We start from the raw sequence: 22,714 nt of genomic DNA, 5'->3' as shown, positions 1-22,714 counted from the left end.
GTGAGCCACCACGCCCGGCCTTAACCACTCTTAACTGTACAGTTCAGTGGCATTAAGTACGTTCACACTGTTGTACAGTCATCACCACCATCCATCTTCAGAACTCTTTTCATCTTCCCAAACTAAAGCTCTGTCCCCATTATACAATTTCCCATTCCCCCATCCTCCCAGGCCCTGGAAACCAACCTTCTACTTTTTGACTCTGGATCTGAAGCCGGTAAGTACATCATATAAGTGGAATCATATAATATGCAGCCTTTTGTTTCCGGCTTATTGCAGTTAACATAATGTTTCTTGAAAATCCTTTGAGAGTATCCATTTGATAGCATGTATCAAAATATTCCTTTTTCTTTCTTTTATTTTTAATTTTTTTTTTTTTTTGAGACGGAGTCTCGCTCTGTTGCCCAGGCTGGAGTGCAGTGGCACGATCTCGGCTCACTGCGAGCTCCACCTCCTGGGTTTACGCCATTATCCTGCCTCAGCCTCCAGCTGGGACTACAGGCACCTGCCACCACGCCTGGCTAATTTTTTTTTTTTTTTTTTTTTGTATTTTTAGTAGAGATGGGGTTTCACCGTGTTAGCCAGGATGGTCTCGATCTCCTGACCTTGTGATCTGCCTGCCTCGGCCTCCCAAAGTGCTGGATTACAGGCGTGAGCCACTGTGCCTGGTGTGTTTTTTTGTTTGTTTATTTGTTTGTTTGTTTTTTGAGATGAAGTCTCCCTCTATCGCCCAGGCTGGAGTCCAGTGGCACAATCTCAGCTCATTGCAACCTCTGCCTCTTGGGTTCAAGTGATTCTCCTGCCTCAGCCTCCTGAGTAGCTGGGATTACAGGTGTGCGCCATCACGCCGGCTAATTATTTGGGGGTTTTTTGTTTGTTTTTGAGACGGAGTCTCACTCTGTCGACCAGGCTGGAGTGCAGTGGTGTGATCTTGGCTCACTGCAAGCTCCGCCTCCCGGGTTCACGCCATTCTCCTGCCTCAGCCTCCAGAGTAGCTGGGACTACAGGCACCCGCCACCATGCCTGGCTAATTTTTTTGTATTTTTAGTAGAGACGGGGTTTCACCATGTTAGCCAGGATGGTCTCGATCTCCTGACCTCGTGATCTGCCTGCCTCGGCCTCCCAAAGTGCTTGGATTACAGGTGTGAGCCACCATGCCCAGCCTTTTTTTTTTTTTTTTTGAGATGGAGTTTCGCTGTTGTTTCCCAGGCTGGAGTGCAATGGCTCGATCTCGGCTCACCGCAACCTCCGCCTCCCAGGTTCAAGCGATTCTTCTGCCTCAGCCTTCCCAAGTAGCTGGGATTACAGGCATGCGCTACCATGCCCTGCTAATTTTGTATTTTTAGTAGAGACGGGGTTTCTCCATGTTGGTCAGGCTGGTCTCAAACTCCCGACCTCAGGTGATCTGCCTGCCTCGGCCTCCTAAAGTGTTGGGATTACAGGTGTGAGCCACTGCGACTGGCCTAATTTTTGTATTTTAGTAGAGATGGGGTTTCACCATGTTGGCCAGGTTGGTCTCGAACTCCTGACTTCAAATGATCCGCCCACCTTGGCTTCCTAAAGTGTTGGGATTACAGGCGTGAGCCATGGTGCCCAGCTGCTTCTATCTATATTTAATTACAAGTGTTTGTTTTTTCCCAGGTAATTTTTTCCCTTTTTGGTCATTTTTTTAAAAACCTTTTATTTTGAAATAATTAGGCACCAACACTGCTGAAAGACCTGGTTGTCTGAATCTTCTCTTGTTGCTGGCTCATCTTTGGTGGTTCTGTATTTTCTTTCTTTCCACGTTTCTGTTATAGTATTTTTAATACTGTGTCTACCTACGCCACCACCCTGGATTTGCCTTTGCTCCCACCCAGGACCCCCAGCTCCAACTGGGCAACCCCAATCCTACCTCCTGATCACAGCGTGCACTGCTCATGGCTGGCTACTTGCTGGGCTCTTCAGAGCTCCTCTCCCACCTATGATGCAGCCCAGGTAGGATCCAATTGATTCTCCACACTTGGGGCTCTCTGAAGTGTGGCCCCAATCTACCTGGCTAGCTTTGGGTTTTGAAGCAAGTTCATTAGCCTCACTCCACCTCCTTGGCAAAATGAGGAGATTAATCCCTATTTCTGCAATGTTGTTACAGGGATTACAGACAATAACTGAAGCCTTAAGTGACTGGTGCAGAAGAGGTTGATGCCCATCTGCTCAAGTGTGCTCCATGTCCCCAGGGCACTAAGGGTTCAGCCTTTCTGTCCAGCAGTCACTTCCCATTTTCACCCCTACAGAGAGGCCAGAGACATTTTACAACAAGCCAACACATATGCTTTATGGTTCTGTTTCAAAAACATGAAAACCCAGGCCCTAGGATTCAAGTGATGTTGAGAGGCAGAAAGGATGGAGAAGTTGTTGGCCCCAGCATGGGGGCAAGCAGCCAGACCTCAGGCCCTCACTCTAGGCTCCACGTGGCTGGGCTTGACTTCTGGCCAAGGGCTGCTCTTCCCGCCTGCGGCCCACCTGAGGCCAGACCTTGCCTGAGGAAAGGGCCTGTGGTAGGGGGGAAGCTCAGGCAGAAGGAAGACGTGGCCAACGGCCATCCCTGAGAAGGTAGTGAGCAGCTCCTGGTTCGGCAAGGGCGGTGGGTAGGAGCCAGGCCGAGGAGTCTTAGGGTCCCCTCTCCACAGCTCTGGTGGGCCCCCCGCTCCCCTAGCCAACTGGTTGCTCACCTGCCTTCTATGCTCCCTCCTGAAGCCAGCCCCTGGGAGAGAACATCTGAAGGCAAGAAGGAAAGAGAGCCCTGTCTAAGCTTCTTCCTCCCTGCTTGGCCAAGTGGGAGAAGCAGCTGAGGTCCTTTGTGTAACTGAGGAAGCACGGAGGAGCTGGAATGCCTACCAGCTCGGAGAGGGCACTTGAGAGGGTCTATGAACAAATCTGTCTAAAAGCCACGTTTGAGCTAAAAGCATCAGTCCATCCCTCAGCCCCAGCTCTGTGCAGGCCAAGAATCCAGAAGGCAGCAAGCAAGGCCTATCTCCCAGGCTGGAGGTGGTTGTGGAGCTGCTCTGCCTGAGTCTTCAGATGCTGGAATTCCTCTTGAATGAAGTCCGTCAGGGCTTTCCGCATCTCCACCTGAGGGAAAGGACCAGGGATGGCCTGCACCCCTCGGGAAGCTTGGCCAAGGTGCCCTGGGAGGGTGACGGGATGGAGAGGGTGGAGGCACCCTGCTGGAAGCCAGCAGCAGGGGGTCCGGGGACAGCTACGGGGGACCCAGGAGGAAACTCACAGCCGACTTGTTCTCCGCCCGGAGCCGCTCGAGTACAGGCAGGGCACTGAAGGGCTTCCCGATCAGCACGGTGATTTTCTGTGGGGTGGCCGCCAAGAGTGATGAGGAGCAGTAGGAGTGCCCACAGCCCCAGCCCAAGCAACCCGGGAGCCAGAAGCTAAGCCCCGGCCCTGCTGTGCCACACACTCCCCAGGGGCCACTCTTCCTCTAAAACAAGGTCCTGGTCCTGGGTCCTGTGCTGTAGATGACCTGTCCTGTCCTGACCCCACAGCCCACCTCTGCCCCAGCCTGACTTCCTCTGCTCTCATTTTAATGTCTCAGTGCCAGGAAGTCCCTGTCTATGTTCCACTCTGTCCCCTGCTGTAGCCTCATGCTCAGCTCCTCCTGCAGCTGGCCTCCATAGTGCTGAGTGGGAGACACGGGGCAGACAGCAGACAGGCAGACAGCCAAAGGTCAGCAGTCCCCACCCACCTGTCCAAAGCGGGGGAAGTAGGGCGGACTGTTAGGAAGGACGTCATTCATTCCTGCAGCACAGTGGACAGAAGGCCAGACGTGGGGTGGAGCAGGGCAGCCTGGGACCAGAGGGAGTCCCAGGCCCCCCACCCCAGATGCCATCTCTCTGTCCCCGTCCCCAGGCTCACCGACATGCCACAGGGGCAGGATGATGGGGTTGAGATGACACTCAGCAATCAGGCGCCCGATTCCTGCCCAGTGGGGAGGTAGAAATGTTAGCATAAGCTGGGCCCTGAGCCAAGCTTCTGTGCCAGCCTCTGGCCACTGCCACCCCCGACATCCTCCAGTTCAATTCAGCTCCCTTGGGCAAGCCCCTGCGAGAGGCAGGCCTAGTCTCAGCACCTGTCCCCTTCCTGGCGCTACAACACGCCCATCTACCCCCATACAACCCAGCCCGAGGGGGCGGGAGCCAGGGGCCCACAGGGCCATCTCTGGGCCGGGAGGATGGCTGTGGCCAGAGACCAGCAGCCCTTACCCCACTTGAAACGCAGGAATTCGGAACTCATGTTCACTTTCCCTGGTGAGAGAGCACAGAGGCGAAGCTTGGGAGCCCATCCCGCTCATACTGGGGGGGCTCGACCCAGTCAGCCCTGCTGACCTTCTGGGAAGATATGCACCCAGTCCCCATGGTTGAGCTTCTCCAAAATGAAGTCCATCCCCTTCTGGTAGACGCCATCTCCTGCAAGGAAAAGGCCTCTCCCTATCAGTAACCATTCTCGGGGGCGTGGGGTGACAGGTTAGCTTACCCTCAACACTCTCCAAACCTCAATGAAACAGGCCCTTCTCCCTGGGGCCCATGTGTTGGGGACTATCCCCCTCAGTCCCTGCTTGCTGGGAAAGCCCCAGCAGATTAGGGACTTCCCATCCCCCACTGCGCCATCCACAGACGCCCTCCAATGACCGTCTCCAGGGCCTGCATGGCACTTGGGCACGCTGTGGGGCTTCCTTCCTAATATCTTCTAAACCCCTATGTGCCAGGCAGCATCAGCTCAAGTCATCTCCTACCGAGATTCTGACCTGGCAATTCCTCCATCTACCTATGACCCCCATCTTCAGTGGCTCACCAGCTGGGCCGCTTCAGCCACATACTCCTGCACGCTCTCAAAGATCCCCAGGTCAGCGCACCACCTGCCCTCCCTCCCCAGCCAGGCCCTGGCTGCCAGCCGACCGCTCTCGGAGCCTCATGCGTTCCTTTCTCTTTGAAGGTGCCCCTCCTGGGCTGATCCTACCATGTGCCAGCTGCTAGAGAAACCAAGTGCATTTGTGATTTCCAACCTCGCTTAGGCCCCAGATTCTGGGCAACAACCCTTTGCTGGGATCTCAGCCGCTTGTCACAGCCACTCCTCACAGGGCACCTGCCTGAGGCCTCAGCCTCCACCATTCCTCCCCCCTGCTGACCCCTTCTTCTCAGGGCACCCCGGGAAACTAGACCCTCCCTTATAGGGAGGTCTCTTGGGAAAGGGAGAACATTCATTTGAACACACATCAAGAGCTTGGGAAAAACTCAAACTTGCTAGACTGAAAAACAGTGGAGTCAAACTGCTCCTGGTGTAGCAACTTTCCACATTGGAGATAACCCTGAGACCATGGCACTGGACCCAAGAGAAGGAAATGCAAACCTCCTTCCTTCTGAAGCCAATGTTGGCTGCTGCGTGCTGGCTGGAAGCCTGGGGACGCTTGGAGACAGTAAGTACACATCAACCTTGGTGATGGAAAAGTAATCACATGGCAGACAAAAGAGGAAAGAGGTGGAGAGGTTGAAGGAATGGGGTATAGCAGATATCCTCATCTTATAAAGTGGGGAGTAAAGAAGCCCTATCACAGAGCGAGAGACAGACATTGGGAATACCTCTGGCAATGAACTTTGTTCTCTGCAAGGCCGATTCTTTGGAAGGTGCTAGTTAGGGATCCAGGAATCTCAACCCAACCCAAACAGTGCCCTGACCCAGCAGCCCACTTGGGCTAGAGGGAGGGGGTGATGACCCACTGGAGTTTCCCTACTTGGGACGCAGCATGTGTAATAGTACAGGGGAGTCTTCATAGGTACTGGCCCCTTCTCTACTAAAACCCACTGACGCAACCTATCCATTGAGCTTGAAACTGGAATTTAAAAAATAATAATAATATGCTTTTGGAGCAAGACTTCATCATTTGTAGCTTTTGCAAATGCTACTACTGCTCACTTGTGTCACTTGTGTCAAATCACTTTGATACTTAAATACCATATTAAAATCTACGCTTGGAGAAAAAGGGAATTTTTTGGAACACAGAAGCCAAGTGTGCCAAATACTGCCTTTGCCTTAATGACATATTATTAGTTCTTTGCTGAAGGAACTAAAGAGGCAGGGACGAGGGGTGAATCAGCAGAGTCCCCATCTCTCAGAACAGGTTGGGATAAACGATGCCACGGTCATTTGCCAAGACACTGTGGCCTCTGCTTGTTCCTTTACAGAGACAGAAGTTCCTTTACAGAGACAGAAGTAGCCTCCAAAAGCAGCAGAAAGAGAAACCGCTCCAGGGGGCTGCTTCTGAGGAGTGGGGCTAGGGAGGTGAGGGGCAGGCACTGCAGCTTTCCATTAAAAGCCCCTCTTTGTTATTTGCTGTTACTTTATTGGGTTTTACCACATTCTACTTTGACCAGCTAGAAATAATAAACCCCTCCTTGACCTCTAATATCCTTTGGTTACCCTTCCGTCTCTTTTTCCTCCCAACTGAACCTCTGGGAGGAGTTGCCGCCCCTGCGGTCTCCATTCCCCCCCTGCGGTCTCCATTCCCCCCCAACTGCAGCACCACCAGCCCTCAGGCCATAATAATCTGGCTCTGGCAGCTGTCACTGCATGGAAACGCTTCTCCAGCATCACCTGCTGCTTCCATGGTGCCACAGGCGCCTGGTTTGCTTTTCTCTCTGGCCATGGCTCCCTGCCATCTTGGTGGCTTCTCTCTCCCTCTGTGCCATCCTGGGCCTCTGCCCTCTCTCTGAAGACTGTCACTCTGTATTTGTGACTTTGTGGTTTTTGTGGTTGAATTCCCAGTATCTTTATTCCTGATAATTTTTTTTTTTTTTTTGAGACGGAGTCTCGCTCTGTCGCCCAGGCTGGAGTGCAGTGGCGCAATCTCAGCTCACTGCAAGCTCCGTCTCCCGGGTTCACGCCACTCTCCTGCCTCAGCCTCCTGAATAGCTGGGACTACAGGTGCCTGCCACCATGCGCAGCTAATTTTTTATATTTTTAGTAGAGACGGGGTTTCACCGTGTTAGCCAGGATGGTCTCAATCTCCTGACTTGATCCGCCCGCCTCGGCCTCCCAAAGTGCTGGGATTACAGGCGTGAGCCACTGCACCCAGCCCCCTGATCATTCTTCTAAGTTCCAGAACTGCACACCCCACTGCCTCTGGGACTGCTCTCCTTCCACAGGTGAGGGGCTCCTCAGATGCAGCACAAGCAAAACAGGACTCACCCTCTCCCCTCCCAGCCCCCGCACTGCTTTCCCTTTGCACCCTTCTCCCCGTGGCTCAGCTCCAACACCTGGTGTCATCTTTGAGTTCTCTTCCCCACCTACACTTAATCTATCAACAAGTCCACAGTACATCCCAAAGAAGTCCCCTTCTCCGGTTCTCCAACGTGACACTTGGGAGGCCCAGCCACAATCATCTGCTGCTGGAGCTACTGTGACAGCCCTGAACTGGGCTCCTCATGTCCACCTAGCCCTGCTGCAGCCACATTGCAACTAGAATGGTATCTCTTTTTTTTTTTTTTTGAGACGGAGTCTCGCTCTGTCACCCAGGCTGGAGTGCAGTGGCGCCATCTCTGCTCATAGCAAGCTCTGCCTCCCGGGTTCACGCCATTCTCCTGCCTCAAGCTCCGCCTCCCGGGTTTGTGCCATTCTCCTGCCTCAGCCTCCCGAGTAGCTGGGACTACAGGCACCTGCCATCATGCCCAGCTAATTTTGTGTTTTTAGTAGAGACGGGGTTTCATCCTGTTAGCCAGGATGGTCTCCATCTCCTGACCTCGTGATCCACCCGCCTTGGCCTCCCAAAGTGGTGGGATTACAGGCGTGAGCCACCGCGCCCAGCCTCGGCTAATTTTTATATTTTTAGTAGAGACGGGGTTTCGCCATGTTGGTCAGGCTGGTCTCAAACTCCTGACCTCAGGTGAACCACCCGCCTCGGCCTCGCAAAGTACTGGGATTACAGGCATGAGCCACCGCGCCCGGCAGATGCTATCTCTTAACCACAGATACAAGCATGTCACCACCTGGATGAGAGAGCACAGTCAAATACAAAAATATTTTTTTTTTTTTTTTTTGAGACCAGGTCTCCCTCTGTGGCCCAGGCTGGAGTGCAGTGGCATGATCTCAGCTCACTGCAACCTCCGCCTCCTGGGTTCAAGCGATTCTCCCACCACAGCCTCCCGAGTAGCTGAGATTACAGGCGTGCGCCACCACATCCAGCTAATTTTTGTATTTTTAGTAGACAGGGTTTCGCCACATTAGCCAGGCTGGTCTCAAACTCCTGACCTCAGGTGATCCACCCACCTCAGCCTCCCAAAGCACTGGGATTACAGGCGTGAGCCACCCCACCTGGCTATCTAATCTATCTAATCAATCTATCTATCTTATCTATGTATGTATGTATGTATGTATGTATGTATGTATGTATGTATCTATCTATCTATCTATCTATCTATCTATCTACCTAGGTACCTACCTACCTATCTACCCACCTACCTACCCACCTACCTATCTATCTACCTATCCACCTACCTATCTATCTACCTACCTACCTACCTATCTACCTATCTATCTATACCTGGGGTCTCACTATATTGCTCAGGCTGGCCTCAAATTCCTGGGCTGGGTTGGGCACAATGGCTCATGCCTGTGATCCCAGCACTTGGAGAGGCTGAGGCGGGAGGATCGCTTGAGTCTAGGAGTTCAAGACCAGCCCTGGCAATGTAGTAAGACCCCCAACTCTACCGAAAAAAAAGAATTAGCTGGGCACACTCCTTAGTCCCAGCTGCTCAGGAGGCTGAGGTGACAGGATCCCTTGAACCCAGGAAACAGAAGCTGCAGTGAGCCATCATCACGCCACGGCACTCCAGCCTGGACAACAGAAACAGACATTGTCTCAAGGAAAAAAAAAATCGAGGGCTCAAGTGATCCTCCCACCTCAGCCTCCTGAGGAGCTGGGACTGTAGGCATGCACCAATGCAGCCAGCTAATTCAAAATTCTTTTTTTTTTTTTTTTTCAGACGGAGTTTCGCTCTTATTGCCCAGGCTGGAGTGCAATGGCAGGATCTCAGCTCACCACAACCTCCACCTCCCGGGTTCAAGCAATGCTCCCGTCTCAGTCTCCCAAGTAGCTGAGATTACAGGCACACACCACCACGCCCGGCTAATTTTTGTATTTTTAGTAGAGACGGGGTTTCACCATGTTGGTTAGGCTGGTCTCGAATTCCTGACCTCGTGATCCGCCCGCCTCGGCCTCCCAGAGTGCTGGGATTACAGGCAGGAGCCACCATGGCCGGCACTTTTTTTTTTTTTTTTTTTTGATACGGAGTCTCACTCTGTCACCCAGGCTGGAGTGCAGTGGCGCGATCTCGGCTCACTGCAAGCTCCACCTCCCGGGTTCACGCCATTCTCCTGCCTCAGCCTCCCGAGTAGCTGGGACTACAGGCGCCCACTACCACGCCCAGCTAATTTTTTGTATTTTTAGTAGAGACGGGGTTTCACTGTGTTAGCCAGGATGGTCTCGATCTCCTGACCTCGTGATCCGCTGGCCTCAGCCTCCCAAAGTGCTGGGATTACAGGCGTGAGCCACCGCGCCCAGCCAGAATCCAAAATTCTTAATAGGATTATTCTAGAACCTTCATATTCTACATACAACTCATATTTTCTACCTTTCTTTTGTTTAAAATATTTTTATTTTTAAAGAGACAGGGTCTTACTATGTTGCCCAGGCTGGTCTCAAACTCCTGGGCTTGAGTGATCCTCTCACCTCGACCTCACAAAGTGCTGGGATGACAAGTGTGAACCGCTATGCCTGGCTTACCTTTCTCTCTTCTTTTTCCAGCACCTGGCATGTGCCTGCCTGTGTCTAGAACACCTTTCCCCTCATTCTCTGCTTGGAAAAATTCTGCTCCTGCAGAGGAAGGAGCAATCTGGATTCAAATCCTGGCTTTGCCACCTCCTACCCCATGACCTTGGGCCAGCAGCTTAATCTCTGTGATCCTCCCTGTCTGGAGAATAGGGATCAAAATGGCCCCTATCCCCTGGGGTTCTCACCCCACAAGCCTGTTTGTTCTCCTAGAAGCAAAACCCTCTGGCCTGCAGGTACATGCTACTGCCACCATGGACCAATGACAACGCACTGTTCTCAATGAGTCTCTTAGTGACATCCCTGAGAGAAGGGGGTATGGATAATGCCTCCTTGAATTCTAATGCCAAGGCTCCAGGTCCACACGATCCCTGGGCAGTTGCAGAGAGTTGAGGACTCTCCAAGGACCCATCCCTCCTCCCACAGCCTCTGTCCCCTCTGCTGGCATGTGATGGAGCTGGGCCTCATGTTGGCTCCCGGGATGCCTACCCCCATAGGTCCCTCCAAAACAGAGACACTGGCCACCAGCTTTCCTGCCCCAGAAGTGCCTCCCTGCACTCGCTGGAGGAGCAGCTCACCTCGGCACACAGGCACACACTTGCCCAAGCTGAAGAAGTGGGAGTGTAGCTCCTTGGTGAAGCAGATGTCTGCAGCTGCAGGGGTCCTAAGCAGGGACAGATGCAATTAGTCCTGCCCCCTGCACCCGGCTCCACCACCCTGCCCCCAGCATCAGCATGCAGAAGGGAGGCACAGGGGAGGGCCTGCGGGGCCCCACCCCATGCCCTGCCTGGACTGCTGGACGCCACCTCCTGGGCAGAGCAGGAGGAGGGCAAATCTGGGCAGAGGCAGGTGGGGCCGGCCCGGCCCACTTCGAGGGGCCCATTCCTCCTCACCAACGCATCAACTTCAGGTTCCAGATGTGGCGGAGTTTCAGGATCCCTAGAGGACAGGAAAGGCTTCATGCCCCAACTTCCCGTATCCCCAGGGAGTGCCCTTCCTTCACCCCATCTCAGGGAATGAGGGACAGCAGCAGTACCATTTCCCTACAGCCCAAAGTGGCATCTTTCAGACCCTTAGGCCAGATCATTCAGTTCTCCCTGGCTCCTCCCTCTCCCCCACCCTCCACATCTTACTAATCACTGCACCTGGACTGCCTACCTCCCCAACATACTTGGACAATGCCCATTCTTCTATACTTCTCCCTGTACTGTCACTGCAACCAGCCCAGTCTAGGCTAGTGGATGGCTCCAAGTCCTCCTTCCTGGCCTCCCAGGATCCACCTGTGACATCTATAGGCCTTTCTCCACCCAGCAGCCAGGGTGAGCTCTGAAGGGCTCCAGTGTGGCTAGGTGGCTCCCCATGAACTCTAGGACAGTCTAAGCCCTCTGTTCAGGAGTGGAAGCCCCGGGCACCCCTCCACCCGGCCATCTGGTTACCAGAGCCAAGCAACTTCCTGTAAAGTCAGCAGAGCAGGAACCTCTAGGTATGGCAACCAGGCTCCTAAATAGGGCTGAACGGTACACGCCCAGCCAGGGGCAAACCTGAAGCCAGGACACTGGGCTTCCAGTCCCTGGCCCAGAACTTCCTCACAGGATATCCTATGTCCAACCCCCAAATTTTTCCCAAGACTGTGGGGCCCTGGATGGTTTAGAGAACAGAGGGTTCTGGAGGCCTGACGTTAAAGGAGCTGTAAGATATGCCCTGTGGCCGTTCCTTGGTCCTGCTCCATGCCCAAGGCCCTCTCCAAATCATGCTCCCTCAGGGATGCTGCAGGAGCCACAAATCCAAGTCTCAGCCCTGGGGCAGAACACCCGGAAATCGGAGGGCCAGGGCTCCATGAAAAGGCAGCGAGAAGGGGTTTGTTCTGACGAGGCTGGGCCCGTCCCGAATCCTCGCCTTTCCTCCCGCTGCCCAGCACACTGGCCCGGGTACCCCAGAGATGAGGGTCGTCCATGCAGGACTGGTGATTGGACACGGTGATGAGGGGCGTGGCCGGGCCTCGGTTCTCGATGAGCTCGTACAGCACCTCCTTGTTGTGCACGGTCAGGTGGTTCATGTACTCTGGCGGGGAAGGAGAGGTCAGGCGCTCAGGGCTCGCCCGCTAGGTCGGGGCCGCGGCGTCCCCCACCCTAAGTCCCACCTCCGGCCGGGCATGGGTACCCGGGCGGGCCTGCCTCGGCCTGGGCCCACTCACTGGTCCAGAAGCAGCTGTAGGTGCCCACCAAGCCCATGACGACGCTGCTGGCCAGGGTCCAGGTGAGCGGCGGCACCGCGGGGAACGGCCACTTCACGTGCAGAGGCATCCCCACCCGGCCCGTGGCCGGCGCTCCCAGCGCCCCGGGCCGGCCTGTGGGGCGCCTCTAGGTCTGCGACCTCGACCGCTCGAGACACTGGCCCCTGACTGGCCCGCGCACGGACGGACAGGGGACGCGGCCCAACAGGGGACTGGACCGAGGTCCCTTCGCAGGTCAGGCCGGAGCAGCGCCCGGCCCAGCTCTCTCGTCACTGGGGAGCGGTCGCCGGGGTCACAGGCCGTGGGCGCGCTGCGGAACGGGAGGAAACGGGAAGGCGGGCGCTGGCACCCCGGCCCGGTGCAACCGCCGGAAAGCGAACCTGCGCCGGTGCCCAGCCCGACCGACTGTCGCAAAGCGCGCACGGGCCGCTTGACGGCAGCGAGGCCAGCCCCGGGGCGGCGGGAAGTGGCCGTCACCCCGTGGGGCTCCCGCTTCCTGGCAGCCTCCTGCGCTCGCCTTTTGTCTCTCTAGTGTTTCTGTTTTTTGTTTGACACAGGGTCCAGCCAGACCCAGGCTGGAGTGCAGTGATGGGATCATGGCTCACTACAGCCTCGATCTCCCAGACTCAAGCGATTCTCCTGCCTCAGCCTGCCGAGTAGCTGGGACCACAGGCGCCCGCCATCACACTCTGATCCACCCGCCTCGGCCTCCCAAAGTGTTGGGATTACAGCCGTGAGCCACCCCGCCCAGCCACATATACAATTTTACATAGTTACAGTACTACATGATACTATGTGTATGTAGCAATGTATAATCTACTGTATGGCAAAATATACAATATATACAGCAATATATACAAACATATTGTGTATCATATGTAATACAAGAAACAGTATTTTATACCATCTGATACAGTCACAATGTCAGCTACTATCTCTAGTTCTGAAACATATTCATGACCTGGAAAGAAAGCCCCCTATGCATTAAGCAGCCAGTTTTTTATTTTTATTTTATATTTATTTATTTATTTATTTTTAGGAGACTCGCTCTGTCGCCAGACTGGAGTGCAGTGGCACAATCTCGGCTCACTGCAACCTCTGCCTCCCGGGTTCAAGCTATTCTCCTGCGTCAGCCTCCTGAGTAGCTGGGACTACAGGCGCAGGTCGCCACGCCCGGCTAATTTTTTTTTTTTTTTTTTGTATTTTAGTAGAGATGGGGTTTCACCATGTTGCCCAGGTTGGTCTCGAACTCCTGAGCTCAGGCAGTCCACCCACCTCAGCCTCCCAAAGTGCTAGGATTACAGGCATGGGCCACCACACCCGGCAGTTTTTTATTTTTATTTTTATTTATTTTTATTTTTGAGACAGAGTCTTGCTCTGTTGCCCAGGCTGGAGTGCAGTGACGAGATCTCAGCTCATTGCAACCTCTGCCTCCCAGGTTCAAGCGATTCTTCTGTCTCAGCCTCCTGAGTAACTGGGATTACAGGCGCAAGCCACCACACCTGGCTAATTTTTGTATTTTTGGTAGAGGCTGGGTTTCTTCATGTTGGTCAGGCTGGTCTCGAACTCCCGGCCTCAGGTGATCCGCCCGCCTCTCCTCCCAAAGTGTGAGTCATCCTACCTGGCCTGTTTTTTATTTTTAAACCATAATTTATTGATTTTTTTTTTTTTGAGATGGAGTCTCGCACTGTCACCCGGGCTGGAGTGCGAGTGCAGTGGTGTGATCTTGGCTCACTGCAAGCTCCACCTTCCAGGCTCAAGCAATTCTCCTGCCTCAGCCTCCTGAGTAGCTGGGATTACAGGCGCCCACCACCACGCCAGGCTAATTTTTTGTATTTTTAGTAGAAACGGGTTTCATTATGTTGGCCAGGCTGGTCTTGAACGCCTGACCTCGTATCCACCCGCCTCAGCCTCCCAAAGTGCTGGGATTACAAGCATGAGCCACCACGCCCAGCCCATAATTTATTGATTTTTTAAAATTTGTCCAGCCTTCTATCACCACGTCGAATCCATTAGCTACAGCCATCCCATGAGAAGCTGAGTGGATTCAGCCCCACCTCCTGCTCACAGACCCTGTCCGAGCACCTCATTCGTCCCAACAGCGTCACTGCAGGACCCCCAGGACGTTGGACTGCCAGCTCCCTGGGTCTCCTCCTCTCTGGGGCAGATCCTCAGTCCTCCCTTGACTTCACGACTATGGCCAGATCATGTGTGGACTGTCCCTCTCTTTGGGTCTCCAGAGCGCTTGCATCAAACACCCCTAACTCAGAAGTGTGCAGCCACACTGGGACTCAGAACCCAACAACAGGGACAGAAGACTCACGCCCTTGGGGTGCCCGGTCTCGTGGCATCAGGCATGACTTCCAGCTCCTGCGCCTTCCCCAGCAACTGCTGACTGGGGACCCAGACCGGGAGCTGAGCGACGGGCCTGGCGAGCGAAGCTCGGGGTCTCACTCAGGCACCAGCCCCTCCTTGCCCCAGGCCCTTGGCACAGGTAACTGCTCATTAAGGGACTGCTGCTGCTCAGCCGCGGAGACAGCTGGCCTGCCAGGCTTGAGTGACTCACAGGTCTGTCATGTCCCGCTGGCCTGGGAAGGCGGGGTCTGGGTGGGAAGGTGGGCGGGCAGGTCAGCAGTTCCCAGGCCCGGTGCTCGTCCTCCTTGTTGGCGGCCAGGCGGAGACGGGGCGGGCCTGCCTGTTGGCAAGGGTGGGGCGTCCGGCCCAGCCAGGCCCTTCCTGGCCGGGTGGCTCAGGAACACAGCCTCTTCCTCTTTTTTTTCCCCTCCTAGCCCTATTCAGGCAGGAGCTGCTCTTCTGGGGTATCGCGATCCACTTAAGGATGAGGCAGACTTGGTGACAAGCTGGTCTGAGCAGGTATGGGAGCCCCCTGGGGAGACGGAAGAAGGGAGGAAGTTGCCTTCTGCCTGGGGAGGGTTTGGGAGGGAGAGGGAAGCCTAGGGCTCCCACCAAGGCTGATATTGACAGCCAGGCTTTGGGGCTGAAGCCAGGAACCGTCGCTCTCTCTGGTTCTTACTGGTAGCCCTCATGGGGGTCCCTGACGCCAGAGCCTCCAAGGCTGCCTGTGCCAGCCCAGGGCTGCCCACATGCCCATGTATATCCCAGAATAGGCACCAGGGTAGGGAACCCAAACTAGCATGAGTGACAGAGCAGGTGGTCAGGGAGAAACAGACATCAAACCCAGCCAGGAGAGAGACACTGCAACAGAGAGACAGAGAAGGGAAACCAGAGACGAGAGGGAAAGTGAGACAGAGACAGACAGAGCCTCAGAGAGGCAGGAAGTGAGCCCGAAGGGAAGGTGACAGGTTGATAGAGAAAAGCAGGCAGACAGAGCAGAGGAACTCATGCCTCAGGATGCAAAAGCCACATGGACAGGGCGTGGAGCAAGGAGCCGAGCCCTGCAAGGTCAGGTGAGTGTGAGACAAAGATAAACTGAGAGAGGGGGGCTCCAGCTGGTGAGATGAACAAGAAGGGCTCCCCAGTGGTGGCAGGGGCATGGGAAAGAGTCCCCATCACAGGTTGCAATGGGGATGATTTGGCCATATCTGAGACCTTTTAAAATGCACACACCCTTCACTGCCGGGAGTTTATCTTAAAGAGAACATCTCACAAGTGGGGAGACAGAGATGAACGAAGATGTTCCTGTAGTTGCTAATGGAGGCGAAAAGCACTGGGGTCTTGGAACAACATGGTGAAACCCCATCTCTCCAAACAAATTTAAAAAATTAGCTTGGTAGCCGGGCGCGGTGGCTCACACCTGTAATTCCAGCACTTTGGGAGGCTGAGGTGGGAGGATTACTTGAGGTCAGGAGTTTGAGACCAGCCTGGCCAACATGGTGAAACCCTGTCTCTACTAAAAGTACAAAAATTAGCCGGGTGTGGCGGCACGCGCCTGTAATCCTAGCTACTCGGGAGGCTGAGGCAGGATAATCTCTTGAGCCTGGGAGACAGAGGTTGCAGTGAACTGAGATCGAGCCACTGCACTCCAGCCTGGGAGACAGAGTGAGACTCCATCTCAAAAAAAGAAAAAAAAAATTAGCTTGGTGTGGCAGCATGCACCTGTAGTCCCATCTACTCGGAAGGCTGAGGTGAGAGCATCACTTGAGCCTGGAAGGTGGAGGTTGCAGTGAGCTGAGATCACATTACTGCCCTCCAGCCTGAGCAACAGAATGAGACTATCAAAAAAAAAAAAAAAAAGGCGGGGGGGGCCGGGCGCAGTGGCTCACGCCTGTAGCCCCAACTACTCAGGAGGCTGAGGCAGGAGAATCACTTGAACCCGGAAGGCAGAGGTTGCAGTGAGCCAAGATCACGCCACTGCACTCCAGCCTGGTGACAGAGCAAGACTCCATCTCAAAAAAAAAAAAAAAAAAAAAAAAAAGGTAGACTAGGCCAGGCGCAGTGGGTCAGGCCTATAATATCCCAGCACTGGCTGGGCGCAGTGGCTCACACCTGTAATCCCAGCACTTTGGGAGGCCAAGGCCGGCTGATCACCTGAAGTCAGGAGTTCGAGACCATCCTGGCCAAGATGGTGAAACCCTGTCTCTACTAAAAAATATAAAAATTAGCTGGGCGTGGTGGTGGGTGCCTGTAATCCCAGCTACTCGGGAGGCTGAGGCAGGGAGTTGCTTGAACCCAGGAGGCTGAGGTTGCAGTAAGCCGAGATCACGCCACTGCTCTCCAGTCTGGGCGACAGAGTGAGACTCTGTCTCAAAAAAAAAAAAAAAAAAAAAAAAAAAAATCCCAGCACTTTGGGAGGCTGAGGTAGGAAGATCACTTGAGTCCAGCAGTTTGAGACCAGCCTGGGAAACATAGAATTCAGGAGGCTGCAGTGAGCTGTGATGGCACCATTGCACTCCAGTCTGGGCGACAGAGCAAGACTTTGTCCCAAATAAATAAACAATAAAAGAATAAGCTTGACCGCTTGTGCACTGTTGGCGAGAACGTAAAATGGTGCAGTCACCAGGGAGACCAATATGACAGTTCCTCAGAAAATTAAAACTAGAACTACCATATGATCCAGCAATTCCACTTCTGGGTATATACCCAAAAGAACTGAAAGCAGGGGCTGGGCGCTCTGGCTCACGCCTGTAATCCCAGCACTTTGAGAGGCCGAGGTGGGCAGATCACGAGGTCAAGAGATGCATGAGGCTGCGGCACCAGGGCTCATTCCTGCAATCCCAGCACTTTAGGAGGCTGAGGCAGGAGAATTGCTTGAGCCCAGGAGTTCAAGACCAGCCTGGGCAACATAGTGAGACCTTGTCTCTATTTAAAAAAAAAAAAAAAAAAAAAAAAAGGACACGGTGGCTCACACCTGTAATCCCAGCACTTTGGGAGGCCAAGGTGGGCAGCTCACCTGAGGTCAGGAGTTCGAGACCAGCCTGACCAACATGAAGAAACCCCGTCTCTACTAAAAATACAAAATTAGCTGGGCGTGGTGGAGCCTGCCTGTAGTCCCAGCTATTTGGGAGGCTGAGGCAGGAGAATCACTTGAACCTGGGAGGCAGAGGTTGCAGTAAGCCGAGATCACACCATTGCACTCCAGCCCGGGCAGCAAGAGCGAAACTCCGTCTCAAAAAAAAAAAAAAAACAAAAAAACCAGATGGATGGATGAATGAATGAATGAACAAAATGTGGTCTACCCAGATGCCTAGACAATGGAATATGATTCAGCCATGAAAAGGAAAGAAATTCTACAGCCGGGTGCGGTGGCTCACGCCTGTAATCCCAGCATTTTGGGAGGCCGAGGCGGGCAGATCACGAGGTCAGGAGATCAAGACCATTCTGGCTAACATGGTGAAACCCCATCTCTACTAAAAATACAAAAAATTAGCCGGGCGTGTGGCAGGCGCCTGTAGTCCCAGCTACTCGGGAGGCTGAGGCAGGGGAATGGCGTGAACCCGGGAGGCGTAGCTTGCAGTGAGCTGTGTTTGCGCCACTGCACTCCAGCCTGGGCGACAGAGTGAGACTCCATCTCAAAAAAAAAAAAAAAAAATTCTGACATATGCTCCAACATGAATGATCCTTGAGGACATTTTGCTCAGTGAAATGAGCCAGTCACAAAAAGACAAATACTGTAGGATTTCACTTTTTTTTTGAGACGGAGTCTTATTGTCGCCCAGGCTGGAGTGCAGTGGTGCGATCTTGGCTTGATCTTCACAGAGCAAGACTCTGTCTCAAAAACAATTTTTTTTTTTTGGAGACAGAGTCTCACTCTGTCACCCAGGCTGGAGTGCAGTGGTATGATCTCGGGAGGTCACTGGGAGGCTGGTGCTGGGCAGCAGCTAGTGCCACTTTCTCTGTTCCATATTTCAGCGCTTCCAGAGCCAGAACTGAGCCCAGTGAGAGCGCACCCTGGGGCAGCCTGGATTCCTGGGGTGTCCCCGGCAGCCACACACAGCCATGCACTACCCAACTGCACTCCTCTTCCTCATCCTGGCCAATGGGGCCCAGGCCTTTCGCATCTGCGCCTTCAATGCCCAGCGGCTGACGCTGGCCAAGGTGGCCAGGGAGCAGGTGATGGACACCTTAGTTCGGGTAAGTTCATCACTTCAGGGAAGCCGTGCCCCTAACCACCATGACCCAAAGCCCCAGCCCTGCCTGACCAGGGGTATGTTCTAGAGAAGAGGGGAGAAGAAGAGGTGTGGCACGGAGATGCAGCGCAGGCGCTTGCCTGCTGCTGGCCTCAGTCTCCTCCTCTGTGAAACAGGTGACATGTGGGTGGGATGAGTCTTTTCCTGGGGCATTTCCAGTCCCACTGCTTTCTGTGGGCTGCAGCCAGTGAGCCTTAACACTCTTGGCCAGAACAGTGCCAGTCCCCTGGGCCCACTGCCTCCTCTCAGGGCAGTTGGCACTGAGTCAGGCTGGCCTTCCTGATGTCCCACAGATACTGGCTCGCTGTGACATCATGGTGCTGCAGGAGGTGGTGGACTCTTCTGGCAGCGCCATCCCCCTCCTGCTTCGAGAACTCAATCGGTGAGGAAGATTCTGTGGGTCTAATCAGGGGCACACCCAGAGGCTTGAGGCCCTGACCCCGCCTCCCCTTTTCTTGGCAGATTTGATGGCTCTGGGCCCTACAGCACCCTGAGCAGCCCCCAGCTGGGGCGCAGCACCTACATGGAGACGTATGTGTACTTCTATCGGTGAGCACGGAGCTGGCAGCGCAGCAGGGTGGGGGGCGGTCCTTGGCCCTAATGTGAGGTAGGCTCATTAGTCCCCGGGGCCACAGGCCCCCCATCCTGGGACAGCCTCACCTGCTTTGCATGCTTTCTCTTCTCAACACCTTTTATTCTGGGCTCTTCCCATCCTCGACCCCCGCCGGAGTGTCCATAGAGCAGGAGGCCTTCCTTCTATAAGCACAAATGTGGGGTCCCTCCTCCTCTCTCCTGTGGGAGCTGCTGGGGCTCAGGGTGTGGCTGGCCCCCTCTATGAAAGTGGCCAGCAAGGGCTGCAGCTCCTGGGAAGAGGCTCCGTGGGGACCACTTATGGGCCTTGGGTAGACCCGATCTTCTAAGTCCCTGGGAGGACAGGCTGGCAGGGAGCCCTTTGGAGTCAGGATCCAGAGGGCAAAGGAGGCTGCAGGGAAGGAGAACTGATTCTCTATATAAATAAAATGATATGACATCTGGTATGTGCTCCAAAATTACTGGGTAGGCAGGGTACAGTGGCTCATGCCTGTAATCCCAACGCTTTGGGAGGCTGAAGCAGCAGGATCACTTGAACCCAAGACTTCAAGGCTGCAGTGAGCTATGATTGTGCCAGTGCACTGCAGCCTGAGCAAGAGTGAGACCATGTCTCAAAAAAAAAAAAAAAAGAAAAGAATGACATCAAAGTGTCCAAATGTCAAAATGTACTATACCCAGTCCGTGGAATATTATTCAGCCAGAAAGAGGAATGAAGCACAGACGTGCCACAGCATATGGACGAACACAGAAAACATTGATGAGCTGATTTCATTCATATGAAATATCCAGAATAGGCAAATGTACAAGATAGAGAACACATTAATGGTTGCAGGGGCTGGGGGGAGGGGAGAATGGAGAGTAACTGGTAATGGATGTTATGTTTTTATTAGGGGTAATGGATACCAATGTTTTAAAATTGATTGTAGCAATAGTTGCACAGCCTTATGAATGTACAAAAGAACCGTGTTGTATACTTGAAGCAGGTGAATTTTATGGCATATGAATTATGTCTGATTTTTGAAAGTTCTAGAGACAGGTTGGGAAGGCTGTGCCCACATTGCCGCTGTTAGTGGAGGGCCCCTCCCTGAGCGCCGTTTGGCACTTGCAAGCCAAAATCAAAGACGTGGGGCCACTGCTGCCCATCCGTTTGTCCTCCCAGGTCACACAAAACACAGGTCCTGAGTTCCTACGTGTACAACGATGAGGATGACGTCTTTGCCCGGGAGCCATTTGTGGCCCAGTTCTCTTTGCCCAGCAATGGTAGGAAGGGAAGGGTGGGCTTGGTATGTGGGAGCAGAAGGGGAGTTCTGGCTGGCTCCACTGGGGGCTTCCTCACCCAGACGGGCTAGGGGGAGAAGGTCCAGGAGTGGATGGCAGCCCTCGGTCCCTGGGCCTTGCAGTCCTTCCCAGCCTGGTGTTGGTCCCGCTGCACACAACTCCTAAGGCCGTAGAGAAGGAGCTGAACGCCCTCTACGATGTGTTTCTGGAGGTCTCCCAGCACTGGCAGAGCAAGGTAGGCCTGGGCAGTTTGTACAGGAGGGACAAGGATAGGGCGGCCCAGCGGCCAGCCTGATGGCTGGCTGCTGTGTCTCTAGGACGTGATCCTGCTCGGGGACTTCAATGCTGACTGTGCTTCACTGACCAAAAAGCGCCTGGACAAGCTGGAGCTGCGGACTGAGCCAGGCTTCCACTGGGTGATTGCCGACGGGGAGGACACCACAGTGCGGGCCAGCACCCACTGCACCTATGACCGCATCGTGCTGCACGGGGAGCGCTGCCGGAGTCTGCTGCACACTGCGGCTGCCTTTGACTTCCCCACGAGCTTCCAGCTCACCGAGGAGGAGGTGAAGGGAAGGGGCTGGCATGAGGAGGGAGGGCAGCAGCAGGGTCACAGGGAAGCCCCTCGGCCCCGGGCACTGACACTGCCCCACCACCCATTCCCAGGCCCTCAACATCAGTGACCACTACCCCGTGGAGGTGGAGCTGAAGCTGAGCCAGGCGCACAGCGTCCAACCTCTCAGCCTCACTGTTCTGTTGCTGCTATCACTCCTGTCCCCTCAGCTGTGCCCTGCCGCCTGAGCGTCCCCCTACCCCCCCAGGGCCTGCTGCCTTTTGGGACTTAAACCCCAGCCTCCCCCGTCCATCCAGCCCTGGGGCTGGGGGGCTTCAACTACAGTTGCCCTGTGACTGTAGTCCACCCCTGCCTGCCTTGTTTGATTTGGCTCTTGTTCTTTGGTTGGGCTTGTGCCTAGATTAGGAGAGGAAGCCAGGGGCCCTGCACTCATGCCACCTGCCAGGTAGTGTAGTATCAGGAGTGGAGACAAAGTGGGCTCTGGGTTGGGGTAGGGGAAGGGAGGGCTCAGAAAGAGGAATCAAGATGTTGTATGACAAGAAGGAAAGTTACTGAGAACAAAAACCCAGATTGGTGAGATAGGACACTTGTGCAGCAGATACGCCAATGGGCCGTGTTTATTGTGGATTGGTAAGAATCACCAGGAAACCATTAAGCCCCAATAGCTACAAGGAGGGTGGTTAATCTGCTATATCAAACTCCTTCCCTGAAACCAGCAAACACCGGGAAACATTTCGGTTCATTGTAATCCGGTGAACAATGCAGTCAGGCCTGTTATAACCGCTGAGCAGCCACACTCGCACCTCCTGGGTGCTGTAGTCTGTGTTGGCACAGGCTTCTGCATGCCTGGTAAAGTCCAGCCAAGGCTGGTCAAGGCAACATCTCCACACAGAAAATCTGCACCAGTTACGTAAGCTAAAAAGCTGTGTGAACCCAGGTGCCCCGGAAAGGGGCTGCAGGACACAGCAAAATGCCAGCAGCGTGCCGGACCCCTCCCTTCCATCCTCCTCTCCAAAGAACAGAGGTCAGGAAAAACACTGGCTGGGACGCTAGAAGGGTCATGTGTTAACTATAATCACATTTATGGTTTGGAACCATCACCCCAAGGTAAAAAAAAAATAAAAGGTATTCCCAGGTATGTTTGGCAAAATAAAATAAAGGTAATTAAAAACCTAAGAAATGGCTGTAAACTGAGATTACAAAAAACCAGAGGCCTTTTGGGAGCCACAGGCTGGGGGCTGGGGCCAACATACCCCAGCTCTGGGACCAAAAGCCTTTGGAGTTCTGTCCCTGGATACAGATGCTCAGGCCACCCACCTAGCACTCCTCTCATTTTTGCTGCTCCCCCAAAAGCCAGCGCTGTTCTACAATAGTTCAGGTCAGACATCTAAGATCCCCAGGCCAAACCATGCCACACACGTGTCTGTTCCGAGGTCTTTTTGTTACAAATGACCAAAGGTTAGCCTAGACCTTTGGTCAGGTGGTGAAGGCCCTGGGAATGCAGGCTCTAGAAGGGGTGGGGGCATGGGGCCTAGGAGGTTGCTAGAGATAGGAAATGG

At 54.1% G+C, this 22,714-nt stretch overlaps 2 protein-coding genes across 17 annotated transcripts; one reads left to right on the top strand and one right to left on the bottom strand.

Moving 5' to 3' along the window:
- Positions 1–2,287: 2,287 nt before the first annotated feature.
- Positions 2,288–12,198, bottom strand: TAFAZZIN (tafazzin, phospholipid-lysophospholipid transacylase). Of its 15 annotated transcripts, none has more exons than XR_608620.5 (13): positions 12,066–12,198; positions 11,768–11,932; positions 10,765–10,810; positions 10,450–10,535; positions 9,827–9,916; positions 4,377–4,457; positions 4,254–4,295; positions 3,907–3,969; positions 3,737–3,789; positions 3,266–3,343; positions 2,878–3,111; positions 2,712–2,757; positions 2,288–2,532 (listed from the first exon to the last, which is right to left on the bottom strand). XR_608620.5 is itself a non-coding variant. In XM_008952682.5 (11 exons), the coding sequence occupies exons 1-11, from the start codon at positions 12,172–12,174 to the stop codon at positions 3,010–3,012; spliced, it is 915 nt and encodes a 304-aa protein (XP_008950930.1). In that variant the 5' UTR covers positions 12,175–12,198; the 3' UTR covers positions 2,288–3,009. The 15 variants fall into 15 exon arrangements, 9 of the variants coding, with proteins under 9 accessions (XP_008950930.1, XP_003806387.1, XP_008950945.1 ...); XR_010111227.1 differs by having other exon boundaries at positions 11,804–11,932; XR_608618.5 differs by having other exon boundaries at positions 2,712–3,111.
- Positions 12,199–13,231: 1,033 nt separating this feature from the next.
- DNASE1L1 (deoxyribonuclease 1 like 1) lies at positions 13,232–22,335 on the top strand. 2 transcript variants are annotated; one of them, XM_024927317.4, is made up of 9 exons: positions 13,232–14,598; positions 14,894–14,978; positions 18,435–18,656; positions 19,006–19,094; positions 19,175–19,261; positions 20,463–20,563; positions 20,704–20,816; positions 20,899–21,147; positions 21,248–22,335. In XM_024927317.4, the coding sequence occupies exons 3-9, from the start codon at positions 18,522–18,524 to the stop codon at positions 21,380–21,382; spliced, it is 909 nt and encodes a 302-aa protein (XP_024783085.1). In that variant the 5' UTR covers positions 13,232–14,598; positions 14,894–14,978; positions 18,435–18,521; the 3' UTR covers positions 21,383–22,335. The 2 variants fall into 2 exon arrangements, with proteins under 2 accessions (XP_024783085.1, XP_034806299.1); XM_034950408.4 differs by lacking the exon at positions 13,232–14,598 and having other exon boundaries at positions 14,718–15,532.
- Positions 22,336–22,714: the final 379 nt, after the last annotated feature.

Source organism: Pan paniscus, chromosome X, assembly GCF_029289425.2.
Source record: "Pan paniscus chromosome X, NHGRI_mPanPan1-v2.0_pri, whole genome shotgun sequence".
In the NCBI taxonomy this organism is placed as follows: domain Eukaryota; kingdom Metazoa; phylum Chordata; class Mammalia; order Primates; family Hominidae; genus Pan; species Pan paniscus.
This window is presented reverse-complemented; position numbering and strand designations above follow the sequence as displayed.

Bases quoted from the DNA above. Each gene is read 5' to 3' on its own strand.
- TAFAZZIN (XM_008952682.5), bottom strand. From the start codon at position 12,174: ATGCCTCTGCACGTGAAGTGGCCGTTCCCCGCGGTGCCGCCGCTCACC. The intron at 10,811-11,767 runs GCGAGGATTCGG...CCTGTCCTCTAG, and splicing joins GCTGGGCAGCGGGAGGAAAG to GGATCCTGAAACTCCGCCAC. The intron at 4,296-4,376 runs GTCAGCAGGGCT...CTCTCTCACCAG, and splicing joins GGTGCATATCTTCCCAGAAG to GGAAAGTGAACATGAGTTCC.
- DNASE1L1 (XM_024927317.4), top strand. From the start codon at position 18,522: ATGCACTACCCAACTGCACTCCTCTTCCTCATCCTGGCCAATGGGGCC. The intron at 20,564-20,703 runs GTAGGAAGGGAA...TGGGCCTTGCAG, and splicing joins GTTCTCTTTGCCCAGCAATG to TCCTTCCCAGCCTGGTGTTG. The intron at 21,148-21,247 runs GTGAAGGGAAGG...ACCCATTCCCAG, and splicing joins TCCAGCTCACCGAGGAGGAG to GCCCTCAACATCAGTGACCA.